General features: G+C 49.6%; 1 protein-coding gene across 1 annotated transcript in view; it reads left to right on the forward strand.

Moving 5' to 3' along the window:
- The window catches only part of POLR1A (RNA polymerase I subunit A), an 82,144-nt gene that overhangs the window by 16,932 nt on the left and 46,371 nt on the right, over positions 1-18,841 (forward strand). The window contains exons 7-13 of the mRNA XM_002709657.5: positions 4,061-4,147; positions 5,852-5,957; positions 6,236-6,398; positions 8,655-8,825; positions 8,965-9,087; positions 11,903-12,133; positions 17,344-17,598. Coding sequence (XP_002709703.2) covers positions 4,061-4,147; positions 5,852-5,957; positions 6,236-6,398; positions 8,655-8,825; positions 8,965-9,087; positions 11,903-12,133; positions 17,344-17,598 — 1,136 coding nt within the window. The remainder of the gene's footprint in view (positions 1-4,060; positions 4,148-5,851; positions 5,958-6,235; positions 6,399-8,654; positions 8,826-8,964; positions 9,088-11,902; positions 12,134-17,343; positions 17,599-18,841) is intronic.

Below are 18,841 nucleotides of genomic sequence, written 5' to 3' on the forward strand. Positions count from 1 at the left end.
GTTGTTGATTGAACTATTGACACTCTTTTATGATATCAGTGATCACCCAAGGCTCTTGTCATGAGCTGCCAAGGCTATGGAAGCCTCTTGAGTCCACAAACTCCAACATTATTTAGACCAGCCCATAATCAAAGTGAAAGTTCTCTCCTCCTTTCAGAGAAAGATACCTCCTTCTTTGATGGCCCCTTCTTTCCTCCAGGATCTCACTCACAGAGCTCTTTCATGTAGGTCATTTGCTTATATGGCACCTCTAAACACACATTCAAGGTGCTCTGAAAGTCCAGCTAGGGGCTTTGTTGTTGCAGGCTGCAGAAATGCCTTGTTAGGAGCAGGCACAGCCTATGTGAGGAAGTAGCTTCCTGTAGATTGTTCTGACCCTAAAAATCGCTTGACTGAACATCCCCAGTCCCCCTCATGGCGACTGAACTACCATCGTGGGACAGGAAGTGGAGAGCTTCAATTAGAGCTTCATCAGCCCTTCAGCACCTGTGAAGTAGGAGAGAAAGTGCAGCTACTCACATCCAGGCATGCCCACACAACTGTTCTTGAGGTTATTAGAGTCTGTTTTCCCCCAATAAATAGACATAGCTTTCTTTTTTTTTTTTTTTTTTTTTTTGACAGGCAGAGTGGACATTGAGAGAGAGAGACAGAGAGAGACAGAGAGAAAGGTCTTCCTTTTTTCAATGGTTCACCCCCCAGTGGCCGCTACGGCCGGTGCACTGCACTGATCCAAAGCCAGGAGCCAGGTGCTTCTCCTGGTCTCCCATGTGGGTGCAGGGCCCAAGCACCTGGGCCATCCTCCACTGCACTCCTGGGCCGTAGCAGAGAGCTGGCCTGGAAGAGGGGCAACCGGGACAGAATCCTGTGCCCTGACTGGGACTAGAACCCAGGGTGCCGGTGCCACAGGTGGAGAATTAGCCTATTGAGCCACGGCGCCGGCCTAGACATAGCTTTCTAATGTGGTTTTCCTCAAGGTCAATGCTTCCTTCAGTTGTGTTCACTCACTGAAATGCTTTGCTTTCATGAGAGTACCAGAACTTGAAATGTGCAGACTCCTTGACCCATTAATTCTGCTCATATGACTTTATCCTAAGGAATTAGAATATCCACAGCATTGTTTAAATGATTTAGAATTGAGCGTGTTTGAAGTGCTTACCAATAGAGACCAGTTAAATAAATGATGATGCATCTATTAATTGTGATCCTAATTAGATTTGTGGAAAAACTTTCTGCAGATTGTAAAGAAACTAAATGGAGAATTGGAGGTGGAGTGAAGCTAGATATTACAAGTGTGAAAAAGGCAAAAACAGTGGGATTTTTACATAGATTTGGGATATTTTGTTTTTTGTTTTTTTTTTTTTTTAAAGTTAACACATATTTGTTTTTATTTATGGATAACTATCACATGAGTTATAAAGGCGAAAAAAGATGTCATAATGGAACTTGGATGGGTGTATACATGCCGTGGCTAAGAATAAACAGTGCTGCTACGTATTATGAATAGTGAGAACATCAGTATTAACCGAGAATTGTGATTATTTAAAAAGTATGCAGAACTCATTTAATCTGTGCTTTAGAAGTAACTGCACATAGTGTTAGAAGGAGAAAAGAATGGAAAAGAATAATACCACAGATACACCTGTGTCAAATTCAGAAAAAGCTGCATTCTGTAAAGTCAGTCAGCTATATTAAAAATGACACAAATCCGGGCCGGCGCTGCGGCTCACTAGGCTAATCCTCCACCTAGCGGCGCCGGCACACCGGGTTCTAGTCCCGGTCGGGGCGCCGGATTCTGTCCCGGTTGCCCCTCTTCCAGGCCAGCCCTCTGCTGTGGCCCGGGAGTGCAGTGGAGGATGGCCCAGGTGCTTGGGCCCTGCACCCCATGGGAGACCAGGAAAAGCACCTGGCTCCTGGCTCCTGCCATCGGATCAGCGCGGTGCGCCGGCCACATTGCGCTGGCCGCGGCGGCCATTGGAGGGTGAACCAACGGCAAAGGAAGACCTTTCTCTCTGTCTCTGTCTCTCTCACTGTCCACTCTGCCTGTCAAAAAAAAAAAAAAAATTAAAAAAAAAAATGACACAAATCCAAAACAAGGTGTATGTTATATAAAAAGGGACATTGTTAAGAGTTCCTTGCTGCATTACATCCATGGTTTAATCCACAAAATTCCCTTTTAATAATCATTTGGACAGAAGCATGCAAATAGCTTAAGAGTCTTTCCCAAGATTTGGGATATTTTGGACATCTATGCCAAACCAGTGACTAGCATCTGCTGTGTGCTGTACACGATGTCAAGTGTTAGGGACACAGATGAGGCACAGCTCCCGCCTTGAGAAGTAGATCAAAGTGGGGAATTGAGGGATGCCTAGTTTTAGTAAATGCATCCCCAAACAGGTTGAGTTTTGTGTCGCTCCCCCTCTTCGTGGAGGAACGACACAGGACCCTGCGCTGTTCTTTCTGTCTGCTCGGCCCTCCCCGGGTTTGCTGCTGGTTCTTCCCGGGTTGGCTACTATCCCTTCCACCTCCGTGGAAGGGCAGTTCCCCCTGGCCACATTCCCCACTTCCGCAGGGGAGTGGCACACCGCCGGCCGGCTTTCTCGGGGGCTGCACGGGTGTTCCTTCAGATAGATGTTCCCCTTAGATGTTCCTGGTGCATGCCGTCTCTCTCCTCCTTTATAGTCCTCCTCCGCCAATCCCAACTCGGCTGCCCACACGCCGAGTACGCTGCTCTCCTCCAATCAGGAGCAAGTCCTACAGTTTATTAGTTGAACTGGAGGCAGCTGTGCGGAAGCTGTTTACTTCTCTCCCATCGCCATATTGTGGGAGAGCAGATGCATAGAATAAGTCTTAATTCCAGTAACTCAGTCTAGTCCGGTTTGCTCCCCACAGAGTTTTGCACCTAGAAGATCCATTACTTGTCTGTACTATTCTTCTGAGCGCCTGGGGCCTGATCTCCTGAATGGAATTCCCAAGTCTGATTTCCAAACTTAATCTGGGCATAACTGATTGACAGTCTCCCAGAATACCTTGTTTAGTCTGAATAGCCACACCCAATCTTCTTACATACTGGTATGATATTCGTACAAAGAAATCAATATCTGTTTACCCATAACAGTGTCTGCATTGATTTTCCCTGAAGTCTGCTCCTCAAAACCTTTCTGGTAAAAGCCCTGTGCATGAAGGTATTCATCATAGTGTTGCTTATAATATCAGAAAGTTGGAATCTCTCCAGACTTCTAACTGTGCGAGTGTAGCTAAGCAACTTAGCAAGCATCTTCAGTGGAGCATTGTGCAGCCTTCAGAAGTGGTGGTCAGGCAGGGGTGCGGACTGTGGCACGGCAGGTTAAGCCACCACTTGAGATGCCCACATCACAAATCAGAGTACTGGTTTCAGTACTGGCTGCTCTACTTTTGATCCAGCTTCCTGTGAGTACATACCAGGAGTCAGCAAATGATGCTCAGTGTTTGGGTCCCTCCCACACTTCTGGGAGACCCCGATGAAGTTCTGGGTCCAGACTTTGGCCTGGCCAGGCCCGGGCTCTTGCGGTCATTTGGGAAGTGAACCAGCACATAGAAGATTCTCTCTCTCTCTCTGTCTTGTCTTCTCTTTCCCTCTGCCTTTCATGTAGAAAAATAAATAAACATCTTAAATAATAAGTGGTGGTTGGTTAGGCAAAAGCTATGTAGCAACATGTAGAAATGCTCACCAGAGGATACTAAGTGAGTGAAATAATGTATAAAGGAAGTGCACACTGAAGATTACAGTTACATAAAATGCTTCTATAAAGGAAATGACTGGAAAAGAATATATAAAAGTGATCATCGTTATGCGAATATAATGGAGTAGTGACTAACATTTCTCTTTTGCTGTATATTGCTTTCATTACTTTAGAAATTATATGAAGGGGAGAAAAGCCAGAGCTGAAAATAAAACTGTGTAAAGATTGATTTTGGCAGTCAGTTGCAGGCTTTGCAGGGTGGGGACAGAGAATTGATAAATCTCATAGCCAGAGTACCTGTTACTGATTTATGTGGCTTTGATTCCCCTCCTCACCTCCAGGAATTGAGGAATCACAGATGGGAAAACGAGGGTACCTAACACCAAACAGTGCGCGAGAACATCTTTTTGCCATTTGGAAGAATGAAGGTACTGTACGAGCTAGAGGAATAGCCCTTTTCTTCTCTAGGCTTTCATTTCCTGGACTCGCTAACCCTCGTGTAGTATTTTTGTTTTTATAAAGTTGTGATTATTGTAGCTGTCTCCTGAAATTGATCCATAGGTTTGGGGCAGGCTTCAGTGTACGTTGACATTGAGGCCTCGTGGAGTCGAGGAGGTGAAACCTAGCACCAAGAACTTGCTGATTACTATAAATGAGCCTGACCTTAAATAAAAGCTGCAGGAGGGCCCAGCTTAAAAAGATTGTATTTCCTGAAGGGTCCCTGGAACTCACAGTATTTCAAATGCCCATAAAAAAAAAAAGGCCCCTTTAACAGTTTCTGTGGGAGTTCCTTCTATAAATCAAAAAATGAGCTTTTTTAAAAAGATGTTAATTTCTTCACATTTCAATTCCCTACAAAAAAAAAAGGGGGGGATTCTTTATTCCCTTTTGAGTGTATGACAGAGCTTTTGCAGTGGATCCAAGCCTTCTTGTCCATCCTCTGTGTGTTCTAGAATACTGACTGTAACCCCTGTGTAATATCAAAAAAAGCACTGGAGTTACTATGATCCTTTCTGTGGCGGCCTCTAGTACTTTTTATTCAGTTTCTCTTAGCATTTTTTTTAGGTCACCAGAAACTTAAGATACAGCCTTGACCAATAAAAGATCCCTTTTTGGCAGAACCCATGTGGAGGATGTGTTTTGTTTTGATTTTTTAAAAAATTTTCATTGGCTTAAAAGGCAGAGAGAATATCTTCCATCCCCTGGTTTACTCCCCAAATGCCTACCACAGCCAGGATTGGGCCAGGCCAAAGCTAGGAGCCCAGAACTCCATCCAGGTCTCTCACAGGAGTGGCAGGGACCAAAGCATCTGCACCGTGGTCTACTTCCTCCCAGGAGACATTAGTAGGAAGCCAGACTGGAAGCAGAGGAGCTGGGACTTGAACCAGCACTCCAATATGGGCTGCAGGCATCCCAAGGGCCACAACATCCATCCTCGTGTTTTAAGAAAGCTAACATTTTTTATTTTTCTTTTTTTTTTAATAAATTTTTAAAAAATTTATGTGTTTTTAATTTGAGAGGCAGAGAGAGAAAGCAGACGCTGCCATCTTTTGACTCACTGCCCAAGTACCCACAACCACCTGAGCTTGGCCAGGCCAAAACCAAGAGACAGAAACCCAATCCAAGTTTTCCCACATAGGTAGCAGGGACCCAGGTTATACACTAATAGGGAGCTAGAATCAGGAGCAGAGGTAGGATTCAAACCTAGGACCCCAGCATGGGAAGCGGGTGTCCCAACTGGCATCTCAGCTACTAGGCCAAATGCTTGTACCCAAGTCAGTTTTTATAAACACCAGAGTAGTAAGTATCTGATTAATTGTGTATCTTAGTAATCCAGGAAGATAATTAAAAATAGAGGAAGTTGTTTTTTTTCATTCCTGCTCAATTCAATCCTTGAGTTACGCAGTGTTGCCCCTGTGGTACTGTCTTTATACTGTTAGCTCATTGGCATACAAGCTGCCATACACACAAAGGCTGTTTTTTGTTTGTTTTTATGAGAAGAATGTGAACTCATTCTACATATTACCCTCTGTTTGTTTTTTTTTTTCTTCACTGGGGAATATTTTTGGGGTTGTCCTGTTGTACTTTTTTGGAGAGATTTAAATGATCTCTTTGGCCTATTTCAAACACAGGATTCTTTCTGAATTACCTCTTTTCTGGACTGGATGATGTTGGCACGGAGTCCGGATTCAACCCCGCTGTGTTCTTCCTGGATTTCATGGTTGTACCACCTTCAAGGTAATGCCCTCTCATCAACTGTCTACGCAGAAAAGACTGGCTGAGGAACTAAGTGACAACCCATGGGAGGGCCAAGGGCCCTGAGAAATAAATCAGCATTTCCTTCCACTTGCAGGAGGAGGAAGTATTCTCCTGTCTGGTTGTTGTGAATGCTAAAGGAATATTGTCTGTTTGCTTGTGGTGTTGTCTGTTGCCTACAGGTAGACGTGGGTGAGAGGCTGAAGGACACGGCCCTCACCTCGAGCTAAACATTTGTCGATTCTATCTGTCCCCTGCAGGTATCGCCCTGTCAATCGCCTGGGGGACCAGATGTTTACCAATGGCCAGACAGTGAATCTGCAGGCTGTCATGAAGGATGTAGTTCTGATCCGAAAGCTTCTGGCACTGATGGCGCAGGAGCAGAAGCTGCCATGTGAGGTGGCACTACCCGTCACAGAAGAGGTCAGTACCGCCTTGGTGCTGATGCTTTAGGCACACATGCTTGGGTCCGGCCCCCATGCAGTATGGATACAAATGTGGGTGCCGGCTGATGCCACTGGGATATCCTCTGCAGCTGGCAGCACCCCTAGTGGGAGTTGTGGGTTTGGATGAATTGGTTAAGGTCCAAGGTGTAGGCATGAGCGTGGGCATGGCAAAGTCTGGGCTGATACTAACACTGAGAGACCTTAGTTGAGTCACTTTAATTTCTAGGACTGGTCTCCACCTAGAGGTTTCACATCGAGGCTATTCTAGGCCTTTGTCGGCTTCTGGGTCATTTAGCTCCCCAGCTCTGGGCACTGGAAAGCAGTGTTGTAGAGTAGGAATTTTCCAGGGTAAGAGAGTCTCAGATCACATTGCCAGAGCTCCTTTGGTGTGACAAGCCTTGCACTAGGTCTTTACTGGATATAAAGATGAATTGAGTGCTCAGAAAGCTTGCTGAGGTCACTGGACTCCTCCCCAGCTCTAGGGTACTCGATACAAATAGGAAAGGACTCCTGTTAGCCAGAGACAGTCCTGCTGTCAGCCAGACCCATCACAAGGTGGCGCCACTGTCTCCTGAACATGGCTGCTCTTGTGTTACCCAGGCGTTCTCCTTGGAGCTTTCTCTGGCTTTGCTTAAGTTTTCTGATTAGCCTGTGTAGGTGTCCTTTGAAAAAAAATTCTCAGTGTAAGAGAAAGCTGCCCTCTGCAGGCCCTAGTCCCATCTACGATGCAAGGCCGTAGGATAACAGATCCAGTGATCAGAGCTGATGATTTTATTGTGGTGTTCATTGGAAATAGGGCAGCCCATCTGTCCAAAAAATAAAGGTTGAGTCTCAGTAGGAACAAACAGTATGTTCTCGGATCCAAAGTCACAGTTTCCCTCTGATGAGCGGGACGCTGCTGTTCTTCCCTCCCTCATTCCATTCCGATGGCGTTCCTCACCTGACACTGTGTTAGGCACTGGGGAGATGACAGGGAACTGGTGGCCCTGAGCCAGGGAAGCCCATCAGCAGTGACTTAGGCAGACAGGACCTGGGAAGGGACCCTGACGCTGCCTGCAGAATGGCATCCGTCTCCCCTGTAACTCAGATTCCTCTGTTCCTCTGGAACACACTTCAGCCCTGGTGGCTCTCATGACAGTCTAGGTTACTGGGTCTTCACCCACCCTCCCTGCCAGCCCACTACACTGCTCTATTTCTTTTGTCATCTGACCCTCACCGAAGGACATGGGATGGCCAGACGGTGTCAGTAGGCAGTGCTGTCAGGTAGCTAAGGCCTCTGTGTTTCTGTCACCTGAGCAAGTAGTGGAAGACAAGGAGGAGATGAGGCCAGGGGCACAGCTATTTCTAAGGATGGGTTAGTACTCCATTGAGACTTGGAGACTTACAACCATAACTTGACATTGCATGGTTGGGGACCCACATCTTGAGGACATACATATCATATGGCAAACAGTTTTTCTTTTAAGCAGTTTTTCCACTTGGTTTTCATAAGTGCTTTGGATTGGGTTTTCTAAAAACCATAAATAAAGCTGAAATTCTTGTGAAAATTGGTTAACTGGCAGGATAATAGAACTTTAGAAAAAAGGTATTGATGTCAGAAGGGCTTCTTAGGGACGAGCTATTAAGTGCCTGATAAAGGAGCCAGCTTCTACGTTTTCAGGTCGTTTTACTGCCAGAAAGACACAGGCTAGTAAATATGTAATGGGGCTTGTGTGTTATTAATGATACTTACTGGGTCAGCATGGTGGTATGGAGGGTTAAACTGCCACTTGACACTGGTGACCCATATCGGAGTGCTTTACTGATCCAGTTCCGATCCAGCTCCCTGCTAATGTGCATGGGAAGGCAACGGAAGTGTTTGGACCCATGCACCCATGTGGAAGACCAGGATGGAGTTCCTGGTTCCTGGTTCTTGGTTTCAGCTTGGCCAAGTCTGGGCTATTGAGCCATTAAGGGAGTGAACTATAGGATGGAAGATCTATCTGTCTCTGTCTGTCTCTCTTCTTTCATTCTGCCTTTCAAATAAATGAATGGATGGATGAATGGATTTTTTTAAAATAAACCAGACATACTTAACAAGATTGAGTTATTAGCACTTCTGCCACTGATATGTGAGGGCAAACTCCAAAGCTCATCATTTGTCACAGATAGGATCAAAAATACAAATAAAACCAAGCCAGATCTTTCGGAGTTTTTGTCATTCGTGCCTGTTTTCTTGGTCGTTTCTTCTCAGGATAAAGATACTTCAGTTGCTGTGGATCGATCCTTTTTAAGCGCACTTCCGGGCCAGTCCCTCACAGACAAACTTTACAACATTTGGATTCGCCTTCAGAGCCACGTCAATATCGTGTTTGACAGTGAGATGGATAAATTAATGATGGAAAAGTACCCCGGCATTAGACAGGTGAGCAGTAAGTTGGATTTTCACTGCTAACTGAAGAGAATGAACAGCAAAGCTGGTAGTATCGAAACAAACATAGTAATTGTACTTTAATTAATTTTTGTTTTTTCCATGTTTCCTCTGGACTTTTTTCTCCCTAAAGATTCTGGAGAAGAAGGAAGGCCTGTTCCGCAAGCACATGATGGGAAAGCGAGTGGACTACGCGGCTCGTTCAGTCATCTGCCCAGACATGTACATCAACACCAACGAAATCGGAATTCCCATGGTGTGTGGCACGCGAGGGAGGGGGAGAGGGCTCATTTGGTACTGGTGGGTGGCAGACAGGGAGTGCCACCGAGGGCCCTGGACAGGGTTTGCAGCAGCCTGTGGTTCCTGTGGTGGGAGTAGCTTCTGCTTTTTTCCTGAGTGGCCCATGTGGCTTTGACAAACTTGCAGTCGCTCCGTGCCAATCTTTCAGACATCTCCCCGCAAGGGAGACCCACACTCTGGGGCCCCAGGGAACTCATGGCAAGGCTTCCCGTATCTCTGCCCACATGCCTGCCTCCTGCCTGCCTTGGCGTAGTCTTTGAACTTGCCTTGTCAGATTGAACACATGACAGGTGAGGAAGAGGGCAAGGGGAACAGTAGTCCTGCCAGGGGTTGCATGAGAGAAGCCTTCGGTCACATGAGAGAAGAAGGGGAGAGAGCCCCCAAAGAGGAGGCGTGTGTTGCCCATCACCCCAGTTCCTTCTGGAGGAAACAACTCACCCCATTTCCCCATCAGTGTTGCCTTTGGGAGCCAGCTTCCTTTTCTCAGTTCTCTTCTAGTTCAAGCTGTGGTGCTCATTAGCAGCAACCCACTAATCAGCTTCCCTCATAATGGGCATGAGATCAGGTCTGTGGTGATGGTGTCCTGCCCTCCGTGGAGAGTTCTTGTTTCCTCGCACACCATGGCTGCCTCTCCCTCGGGGATGCTGGTCATGAGCAGAAGTGTTGTGATCTCTCTTGGGCTGATGAGGGCAAGACAAGCATCTGGGAAGGCTCCGTCCTTGCCTACTGCTTCCAAGTGCTGGGCCCAGCAGCAAGGAAAGGTGTTGCAAAGCCCAGGGGGACATTCCTGGGTCTCAGGGCTGGGAGGAAAGGCCCAGGGCCTGTTTGTTGCCCTTTCTGGGCAGCAGGCAGTGCCACCTCTGTTGGCTTTGGTGTCAGCACCTAGAGTGTCCCAGCCTTGGGAGAGACTTTTAGTCTCCTTTTTTGAACCAACATAGATTCTAGGCTTGGCTTTGTGGCTCTGGTAGCTTGTTCCCTGAGGAGGGACCCTGAAGTGACCCCTCTGCCCACCTCCAGCCTGCCTCAGGTCTCAGGGCCATGGTGGGAAGGACAGAGCAGGTCACACTGCCTCTCGGCCCCTTGTAGCATAGCCTGCCCTGCCCCTAGAGCCCTGTGAACGGGGAAGCGAGCTAAGCCTGGACAGTGAGCTGGAGACCCAGCAGTGGGCCCAGCAGACCAAAGTGTTCCTCATAAAGGTAAACCCAGGTTCCAGCAGGAGAGACAAGAGGAAACAAGTGCATCGGCACCGTGTCAGATGTGAAAGGTGGAGCAGGAGGGCTTGGGTAAAGGTGCAGCAGGTTAAGCTGATGTGTAGGACACCTGTACCCAGTTCAATTCCTGGCCACTCCACTTCTGATCCACCTCTCTACTAATGCAGTCCTAGGAGATGGTAGATGATGCATCCTTCCTTGCTATCCAATGTGGGAGACCTGGGTGGAGTTCTGGGTTCCTGGCTTTGGTTTGATCCAGCCTGGCTGTTGCAGGCATTTGGGGCATGAACCAGTGGATATAAACTTGCTCGTTCTTGTGTGCACTCTCCCCCCCGACCATTTTCTGTGAATAAATAAATAAATAAATAAATTTATATATTTTTTTACAGTAGAGCAGGCTGAGGGATAGGGAGCACAGGGGCAAGGGGGAGTAGGGGAAGCACCTTACTGAGTGCTACTGTGCAGAGGCCTGGAAAAATGTAGACAAGTTCCCTTATCTGGGGCTTTTCAGCCTCTTTGATGTATTGAAACATCAGAGGAGTTTATAATATTTAGTAGTTCAGAAACTCAATCAGGAAACTCATTTTTCTTTGGGAAGGAAGCTGTTTTTCTTTCTTTTTTGGGGGGGAGGGGGAGGTGGGCTTGTTTTTATTGGAGCATGTTGCAGACCTGGTACCAAATGGAACACACTGCATTTTATCATCTATCAGAAGTGCCACGTGGCTAGCAGGGGTTGTCAGCCCTGAGTTAAGACCTTCTGCGGCCGGCGCCGCAGCTCAATAGGCTAATCCTCCACCTAGTGGCACCGGCACACCGAGTTCTAGTCCCGGTAGGGGCGCCGGATTCTTTCCCGGTTGCCCCTCTTCCAGTCCAGCTCTCTGTATGGCCCGGGAAGGCAGTGGAGGATGGCCCAAGTGCTTGGGCCCTGCACCCCATGGGAGACCGGGAGAAGCATCTGGCTCCTGCCTTCAGATCAGCGCGGTGCACCGGCCGCAGCACGCCAGCTGTGGCGGCCATTGGAGGGTGAACCAACGGCAAAAGGAAGGAAGACCTTTCTCTCCGTCTCTCTCTCTCACTGTCCACTCTGCCTGTCAAAAAAAAAAAGACCTTCTGTCGCCACGTTTGGCTCTGGGAAGTTGTGTGATCAGTTGGTGATACGGCCTAGGATGAAGGAGGGCCCGGTGGGATTCGCCACCTTTCTCAAGTTTGTGTCCCGTGCTATGCTCCTTTCCTTGGAGACTCATTCGTTGGCAGATGGGGAAATGAAGTTTTAGAGTGGTTAAAAAAAAATTCTAATGCATCAACTGCAAGGCTTCAATTACTCTCTTCAGACTGACAGCTGGACAAGGAGGCCTGGTCTCCAGTCCCTGAGGGAGAGTCTGGCAAGACGGCTCCGGGGAGGAGGCCAGCGGGATGTGCTTTTCTCACTGGAGGGCTTTCTTGCCCCAGAAGCTCCTGCACATCGCTGTGGGGGGAAGTCACACAACCTGCGTCAGATCCTGAGGCCGTGTAACCTTCTTCTGCCCACTCTGAATTTCTACGTGTACTCCCTGTCTCTAGGTGTTTGCCACAAAACTGACCTACCCTCAGCCGGTGACTCCCTGGAACGTGCAGGAATTGAGGCAAGCAGTCATCAATGGCCCCAACGTGCACCCAGGGGCCTCCATGGTCATCAACGAGGATGGCAGTCGCACAGCCCTAAGTGCGACGGACGTGACCCAGCGAGAGGCTGTGGCCAAGCAGCTCCTGACACCAGCTACAGGGGCACCCAAGCCCCAGGGGACAAAAATCGTGAGTAGTGGGCTGATTAGGTCAGGAGCCCAGAGCTGGCTGACTCCCCTATAATGCTGACTGGAGCTGTGACTCCAATGGGTGCTGACCCAGGAAGGCTATTAAGTAATCCTACACCTTTAAGAAGCCAGGGGTGGTCCTCAGGTGGTTGGTGGCACTCACCTTGTCTTCCCAGCCAGAGTCTGTGCACTGGGGCATATGTACCCTGACTTCCAGCCTTCTTTGGCCATCTCACACTGTGCAGTGCAGTGCTGGGCACACAGCTGGTGTTGGGAAGTGTTCTTTCAGAACTCATTTGTGTTTCTGGGGCAGGGTAGTTTCTGGAACAGGGCTGCTCAAAGGCAGCCCTCTGGTGGAAGCAGCAGCTTGTCCAGAGGTGTGGGAAGCACAAACCAGGGCAGCGCTGGGGTATGGTACATTGAGTTTTCTGCCTGCGGCACCGGCATCCCATATGGACACCGGTTCAAGTCCCAGCTGCTGCTTTTCCGATCCAGCGCTCTGTTTATGGCCTAGGAAAGCAGTGGAAGATGGCCCTTACACCCACATGGGAGACCCGGCAGAAGCTCCTGGCTTCAGATCTGCCCAGCTCTGGCCTTTGCAGCCATTTGGGGAGTAAACCAGCAGATGGAAGACCTCTCTCTCTGTCTCTCCCTCTCTCTGTAACTCTGCCTCTCAAATAAGTAAATCAATCTTTTTTTTTTTTTTTAAAGGAAATGAAAACCTACCCTCACTGAATTAGAATTGAAACCTCTGGGATTGGGGCTAGGGGTTCTTCATGCTAAAGTTTTGGAACTGCTGTGTAGGAAGGAAGTGCTCTGGGCTGGGGGTAGCCGTAACGGACCAGTGTTGACTAACGCATCATTAGTGCACCATTGCTGCTCCCACCTATTGTGCTGTGTTGTGAGGCTCTTATCTGAGTTTCATCGGAAAGCAAATAAATGATCAGTCAGCATGGTTGCTGAGGCATCAGTTGGGTGGGTGACAGCATCTGTGTCCTTGTCCATTCTGGCTGGGAGGAGAGTAGCACATGACCCCCTCCCAGCAACAGCAGCACAGATAGTTTCAGTTTGGGTTGAACATGTGACTTACCAGAGTCAAGAGGTTACTGCATTTCCTAAACCATCCGTGCAGCTGGGAGCCCTCTCTTTGCCATCCGGCCAGTCTCTACCCCGGGGTCAACAGGCTCTTCTTGAGTAATGAGCCAAAGCTCTACGAAGTTTCCATCAGCCTTGGAGGAGTAGAGGAAGAGGAAGCACTCCTGGCCTCGTCACTGTGGCTGTTGCTTCTCTTTAGCATGCCACTGGGGATTGGCTTTGGGGCAGGGCAGCACGTGCAGACACAGATACAGTCACCTCTTTTGTTCTTCCCCAGAGCATTAAGTCTGATTTGTGTTGAGATTCGGGGGCTTATTTCTGCCTTTCTTCAGTACCTGGTATTAGTTGTGTGAGGATTGTAAGAGTATGCAAGGTCTAGTTCATGTACCTTTGGGTGAAAGCAGGTTAAAGAGGAAACAGTCTTGTAGTTTACCCAGGTCAAGCACGGGGAACAGTCCTACAGCAAGAAAATCTGAGAGAAGAACTGCAAGATGAGAGCTGAGGTAGGACTGAGGGCCCCTGTGTGCCATTGCCCTGCCAGTCACTGTGGCCGTGGCCCTTGCTCCCCATTTACAGCATGGCAAGGGCACCAGTGGTGAATGAGTGTATAGATGGATCCCCCACTACTGAGTGGTATGGCGGGCCACATAGGGGCCAGCGATGGGGACCAGCAACTTTGTGCACACGAGACGCTCAGAAGAAACAAGGTTGAAGGAAGCACGCAGGGCGAGTGGGCAGAGTTCAGAGTCATCACGAGGCGATTGTGAGTCAGGTAATGGAGCATCCCAGAGGGCTGCAGGCAGGACTGAGAGCAGGTGCTGGGGAGAGAGCCAGGGGTCCTGTACTGGCAGTAGGTTGGGCATGGGGCTGTAGAATAGAGAGGGAGCTGAGAACAGAAGTGTGGCTTTCAGTGCAGGACAATGGGAGTGCTGCAGGGGAGTTGCCTGTAGGCCCTGCTAAATCGGAAGGGGCTGTGGAGAATCCAGGGGCCCAGCTCATGTACAGAGTAGAAGCGTAAGACCTTGGAGGGCTATGGAGGTGAGACATGAAGCCATCGGAGCGCTGGCCTCTTTGAGCACAGAGCACAATGGAGAGAGAAGAGGGGACCCCGGACAGGCTCAAACATGGGAGGCACAGGACCAGGCTCACACATTTTGTGTCACTTATCTCTTGAATGTGGTTGTGGGGTGCTTCAGGGACGGATGAAGGTCACCTGGAGGGAGCCAGTGTTCAGAGCCTTTGTGAAGAGGAACCAAAGGCATTTGACCTTGTCTGGTTAAGAGCATGAGGCAAAGGCAGAGGGAACTTCCTGTGCCGCTCACTTAGGCGAGGGCATGGGGAAAGGGTCGTGATCAGCGGCTCTGGAGGCTGTGGCAGGCCTGGCCGCCGTGCGCGGTGGGGAGGCTGAATGAGAGTGGTCCGGTCACCCGTGTCACCTTGAGTTCAAATCCTTGGCAAACTCACGAGTCTTCACGTTGTCCCCGCTCTCTCCTCCGGGCTCACCTCTCCACTCATCCACCTTCGGCCTCTTTGCTCAGCTTGTCCCTGGCCGCTCTGGGCTCCTTCTCCCCTTTAGGCTTCCCAGATCCTCCTCCTCTGCCCGGAATGCTTTCCCCTCCCCCATACTTCCTGGCTGACTCCTGCTGCTCCTTCAGGTCTCAGCAGAGTCTCATTCCTCTAGGGTCTGGGAGTTGGTGCTGCAGCCTTTGTGGACCTATAACCTCTGGTTCACTTCTCCGTAGTGCACGTGGGAGTCCAGGGCAGGGTATGGATGAATGGGTGTGGCTGGGAACCCGTAAAACTTGATTTACAAAACCAGGCAGCTAGGTGGTGGAATGCAGTTCATCACTCCCAGAAACCTGCGTTAGGTGCCCCCGTGTGTTCCCCTACCTCCAGCGTCCACCTGCGTCTGTCCACCCTTCATCCCTGTGTGTGCCCCCAGATCTCTGCCCTTGAATTCCTTTGTCCTGTGAGTTCAAGGCAGGGGGTGTTCTGCTCACGATTTTCCCCAGCACCCAGTGCTTGGGACATCCCTGTGGAATGTGTGGATCCAGGTGGAGGCTTTGGAGACCCCAAGATACAAGGGCCAGATTAGACATGAGGACGCGGTTCTTACTTTGGGATAAGGGGTGGGCAAGGATGGCTAACTTCGTTTTCCAAAATCTTAATGAAGGTATGTACAACACGTAAACGTGTAATGAGATGCTTACTTTGCACAGCCTTGTCAGCATGTTGCACACGGGTGAGGACGGGGCCAAGGGGGCTGAGGGAGGAGGCAGAGTCCAGTCAGGGTGAAGCACAGTTAGGTGAGGAGGCGAAAGGATGTGTCCCCCTGTGGGGTGGGAAACCTCTGCTGTTTCCCCTGGGCCTCATAAGGAAAGGAGGAAGCGGCCAAGACTGCTAGGCTTGTTTTCCTGCCCAGCATCTGCCAGAGGGAGGCCTCTGGCCCCAAGCCTGCCTCTGGAAACCCTGACCCGGGCACTGGGGCACACTAATTTTCACTGCGGTGTTTATTTAGAGACAAGAGAAAGGAAGGGCCTGGGGTTTGGGTTGGCAAGGGGAGCACCCTGGGTTCCAGGGCTTCTGTTTGGATTGGCCAATGCCTGCCCGACTGGCCCACGTCCCGTCCCAGCTGCACCGAGTTTGCTTACGCTCGGGATGCCTCAAGTTTGCCAGACTCAGGTCATAGGCCCGGCCTGGGTTTTTGGTCGGAGCAGTTTCTCCCTTGAGAGGCTAAAGAAAGAAGATCTTGGGCTGTGTGACGTAGTCACGCGGGGCACCAGGGCAGATGTTCGTGGGAATCCTCGGAGTTCAGGTCTCCTTGGAAACATGCCACTAGGGAATGGGGAGGGCAGGATTCCAATTCTTTAGGGCACAAAAAGACTTAGCTGTGTGCTAGGTGCTTCCAGGCCTGCCTCGTAGATGCGAGGGCTTTGCTTCCTGCTTTCCTAAGGCAGAGGGAACTTTCAGCCACGCTGGAGGGGAATGGGGAGAGGATGATGGAGATGCCCTTTAAAAAAGATTTATGTGTTTATTTGAAAGAATTACAGAGAAAGAGAAGTTCCATCCACTGGTCCACGCCCCAAATGGCTGCAATGGCCGGGTCTGGGCCAGGCCAAAGCCAGGATCCAGGATCTTCTTCCGAGTATTCCGCATGGGTGCAGGGGCCCAAGCACTTGGGTAATCCTCTGATGCTTTTCCCAGGTGCATCAGCAGGGAGCTGGATAGGAAGTGGAGCAGACTCAAAGTGGCTCCCATGTGGGATGCCATCGTTGCAGGCAGTGGCTTAACCCACTGTTCCACAACTCCAGCCCCAGATTCCGGGGTCTTAACTGCTGTCTGCCCCTAGGCCAAGTGCCCAACCCTGAGTTGTTGTTGTTGTTGTTTTAAGATTAATTTATTTGAAAAGAACAGTTACAAAGAGAGATTAATCGATTGATCTTCTGTCCATGGGTTCACTCCCCAAATGGTTTCAGTGGCCAAAGCTGGGTCGATCTGCAGCCAGGAGCCAGGAGCTTCTTCTGGGTCCCCCACATGGGTACAGGGGCCCAAGGACTTGGGCCATCTTCCACTGCCTTCCCAGGTGCATTAGCAAAGACTGAAATCGGAGCCTATATAGGATGCCAGCACTGTAGGCGGTAGCTTTACCCGCTATGCCACAGCACTGGCCCCCATCCCTGAGTTTTAGATTGGGCTTTAGATTGCTGCACCTGATCACATTACACGCCACTGGGATTTTTTTTTTCTTCTACTACCTTATTGCTATCACTTCAGGACTTATATTTACACTCTGGGACATGTTCTGAGAAATGCAGTTAGGTAATTTTGTCATACAAATGTCATAGTGTTTACTTTCGCAAACTAAGATGGCAGTGACAACTTGCACCACCTACTATGTATAGTCTGTTGTTGACAGAGGCATGATGTGCTGTGTGACTGTATTTAACTTAGCCTTTTTCATCATTGCATAGTATTCCAGTCTAGATAAGCTAAGATGTGTGCCTCTTGAATGGGATAGAAGTCAGGCCCAGGCCAAGTTGAGGTGAACCTTGGAAGGGGCAGTGATGTTGCTGGAATTTCCACTGATCATCTACCTGGTCTCCACTCTGCCGTTAGGTGTGCCGGCACGTGAAGAATGGGGACATTCTCCTACTGAATCGGCAGCCCACCTTGCACAGACCCTCCATCCAGGCCCACCGCGCCCGCATCCTGCCTGAAGAGAAAGTCCTACGGCTCCACTATGCCAACTGTAAGGCCTACAATGCTGACTTTGATGGAGACGAGATGAATGCCCACTTCCCCCAGAGTGAGCTGGGCCGGGCCGAGGCCTGCGTCCTGGCCTGCACTGATCAGCAGTACCTTGTTCCCAAGGTAAGTCTGACCTTGAGGCCTTTCCATGGTCATCTCTGACATGGCGTGCCACCTTAAACCTGGGCCTCCCCCAGCTTCTGGGGTCGGTGGGCAGCTCCAATGCATGGGCACATAGGGTCCTGTTTTTTTCCCCAGGTGTTTTCAGTCTTCCAGTTGCTCCCAAGCAGGGAAAAACTTCTGTCTTGCTGTGTCTTTTTTTTTTTTTTTTTTTTTTTTTGACAGGCAGAGTGGACAGTGAGAGAGAGAAACAGAGAGAAACAGAGAGAAAGAGAAAGGTCTTCCTTTTGCTGTTGGTTCACCCTCCAATGGCTGCTGCGGCCAGTGCACTGTGGCCAGCACATCGCGCTGATCTGAAGCCAGGAGCCAGGTGCTTCTCCTGGTCTCCCATGCGGGTGCAGGGCCCAAGCCATTGGGCCATCCTCCACTGCACTCCCGGGCCATAGCAGAGAGCTGGACTGGAAGAGGGGCAATCGGGACAGAATCCGGCGCCCTAACTGGGACTAGAACCCGGTGTGCCGGCGCCACAGGCGGAGGATTAGCCTAGTGAGCCAAGGCGCCGGCCTTGCTGTGTCTTAAAATTGACTAAGTCAGAGAGAAAGTGTGATGGCCGTTCTAGAAAACCAAGTTCAATAGCTGCATAGTGTGTCTTGTCTTCCAGACTTATATTTGGAGTTTGCGACTTGCTAGCTCCTGACAATCATCCTCTCATCTCAGCTGTCATGGTTATCATGGTCTCCAGGTAACTTTGATCCTTTGGATTCTAGTAAGCTTGAGTTTTAAGAGACAGCTTAACCCAAGGACCCAGTTGAGATCCTCCTGCAGCCCCTGAAATTACCTCCTCTTTGAATCTCTTCCTTCTTTCTTTGATGTCGATCCTCAAGGGCAGCTCCATGTGGTCATGACTTTCCAGTGGGAAACGAAGGAAGGATGTAACTTCTTCCCACCTTGCCTGGCCAGCCAATTGATTCCATTAAGTGGCAGGATCTTGAGTCTGTGTGCTTATGGGAGGTAAAGAGCTAGGGTGCAGGCAAATAGATGGAGGAAGTTCTAGTCTCCTTTTAGCCCTCACCCTCCACTCAAACGTCTGAGGCCTGTGAAGTGCTAAGCCATTTGCATCCAGTGATTCACAGTTACACCTCAGTGACCACACACTTTGTCAGTGCCAGGCACTGTGCAAAGCACTTTAGAGGCTTCTTGTTTCAACTTCTCCTTCAGCCTTGGAGGTAGATGCTATAAAGTCCAC

Source organism: Oryctolagus cuniculus, chromosome 2 (genome assembly GCF_964237555.1).
Source record: "Oryctolagus cuniculus chromosome 2, mOryCun1.1, whole genome shotgun sequence".
Taxonomy (NCBI): domain Eukaryota; kingdom Metazoa; phylum Chordata; class Mammalia; order Lagomorpha; family Leporidae; genus Oryctolagus; species Oryctolagus cuniculus.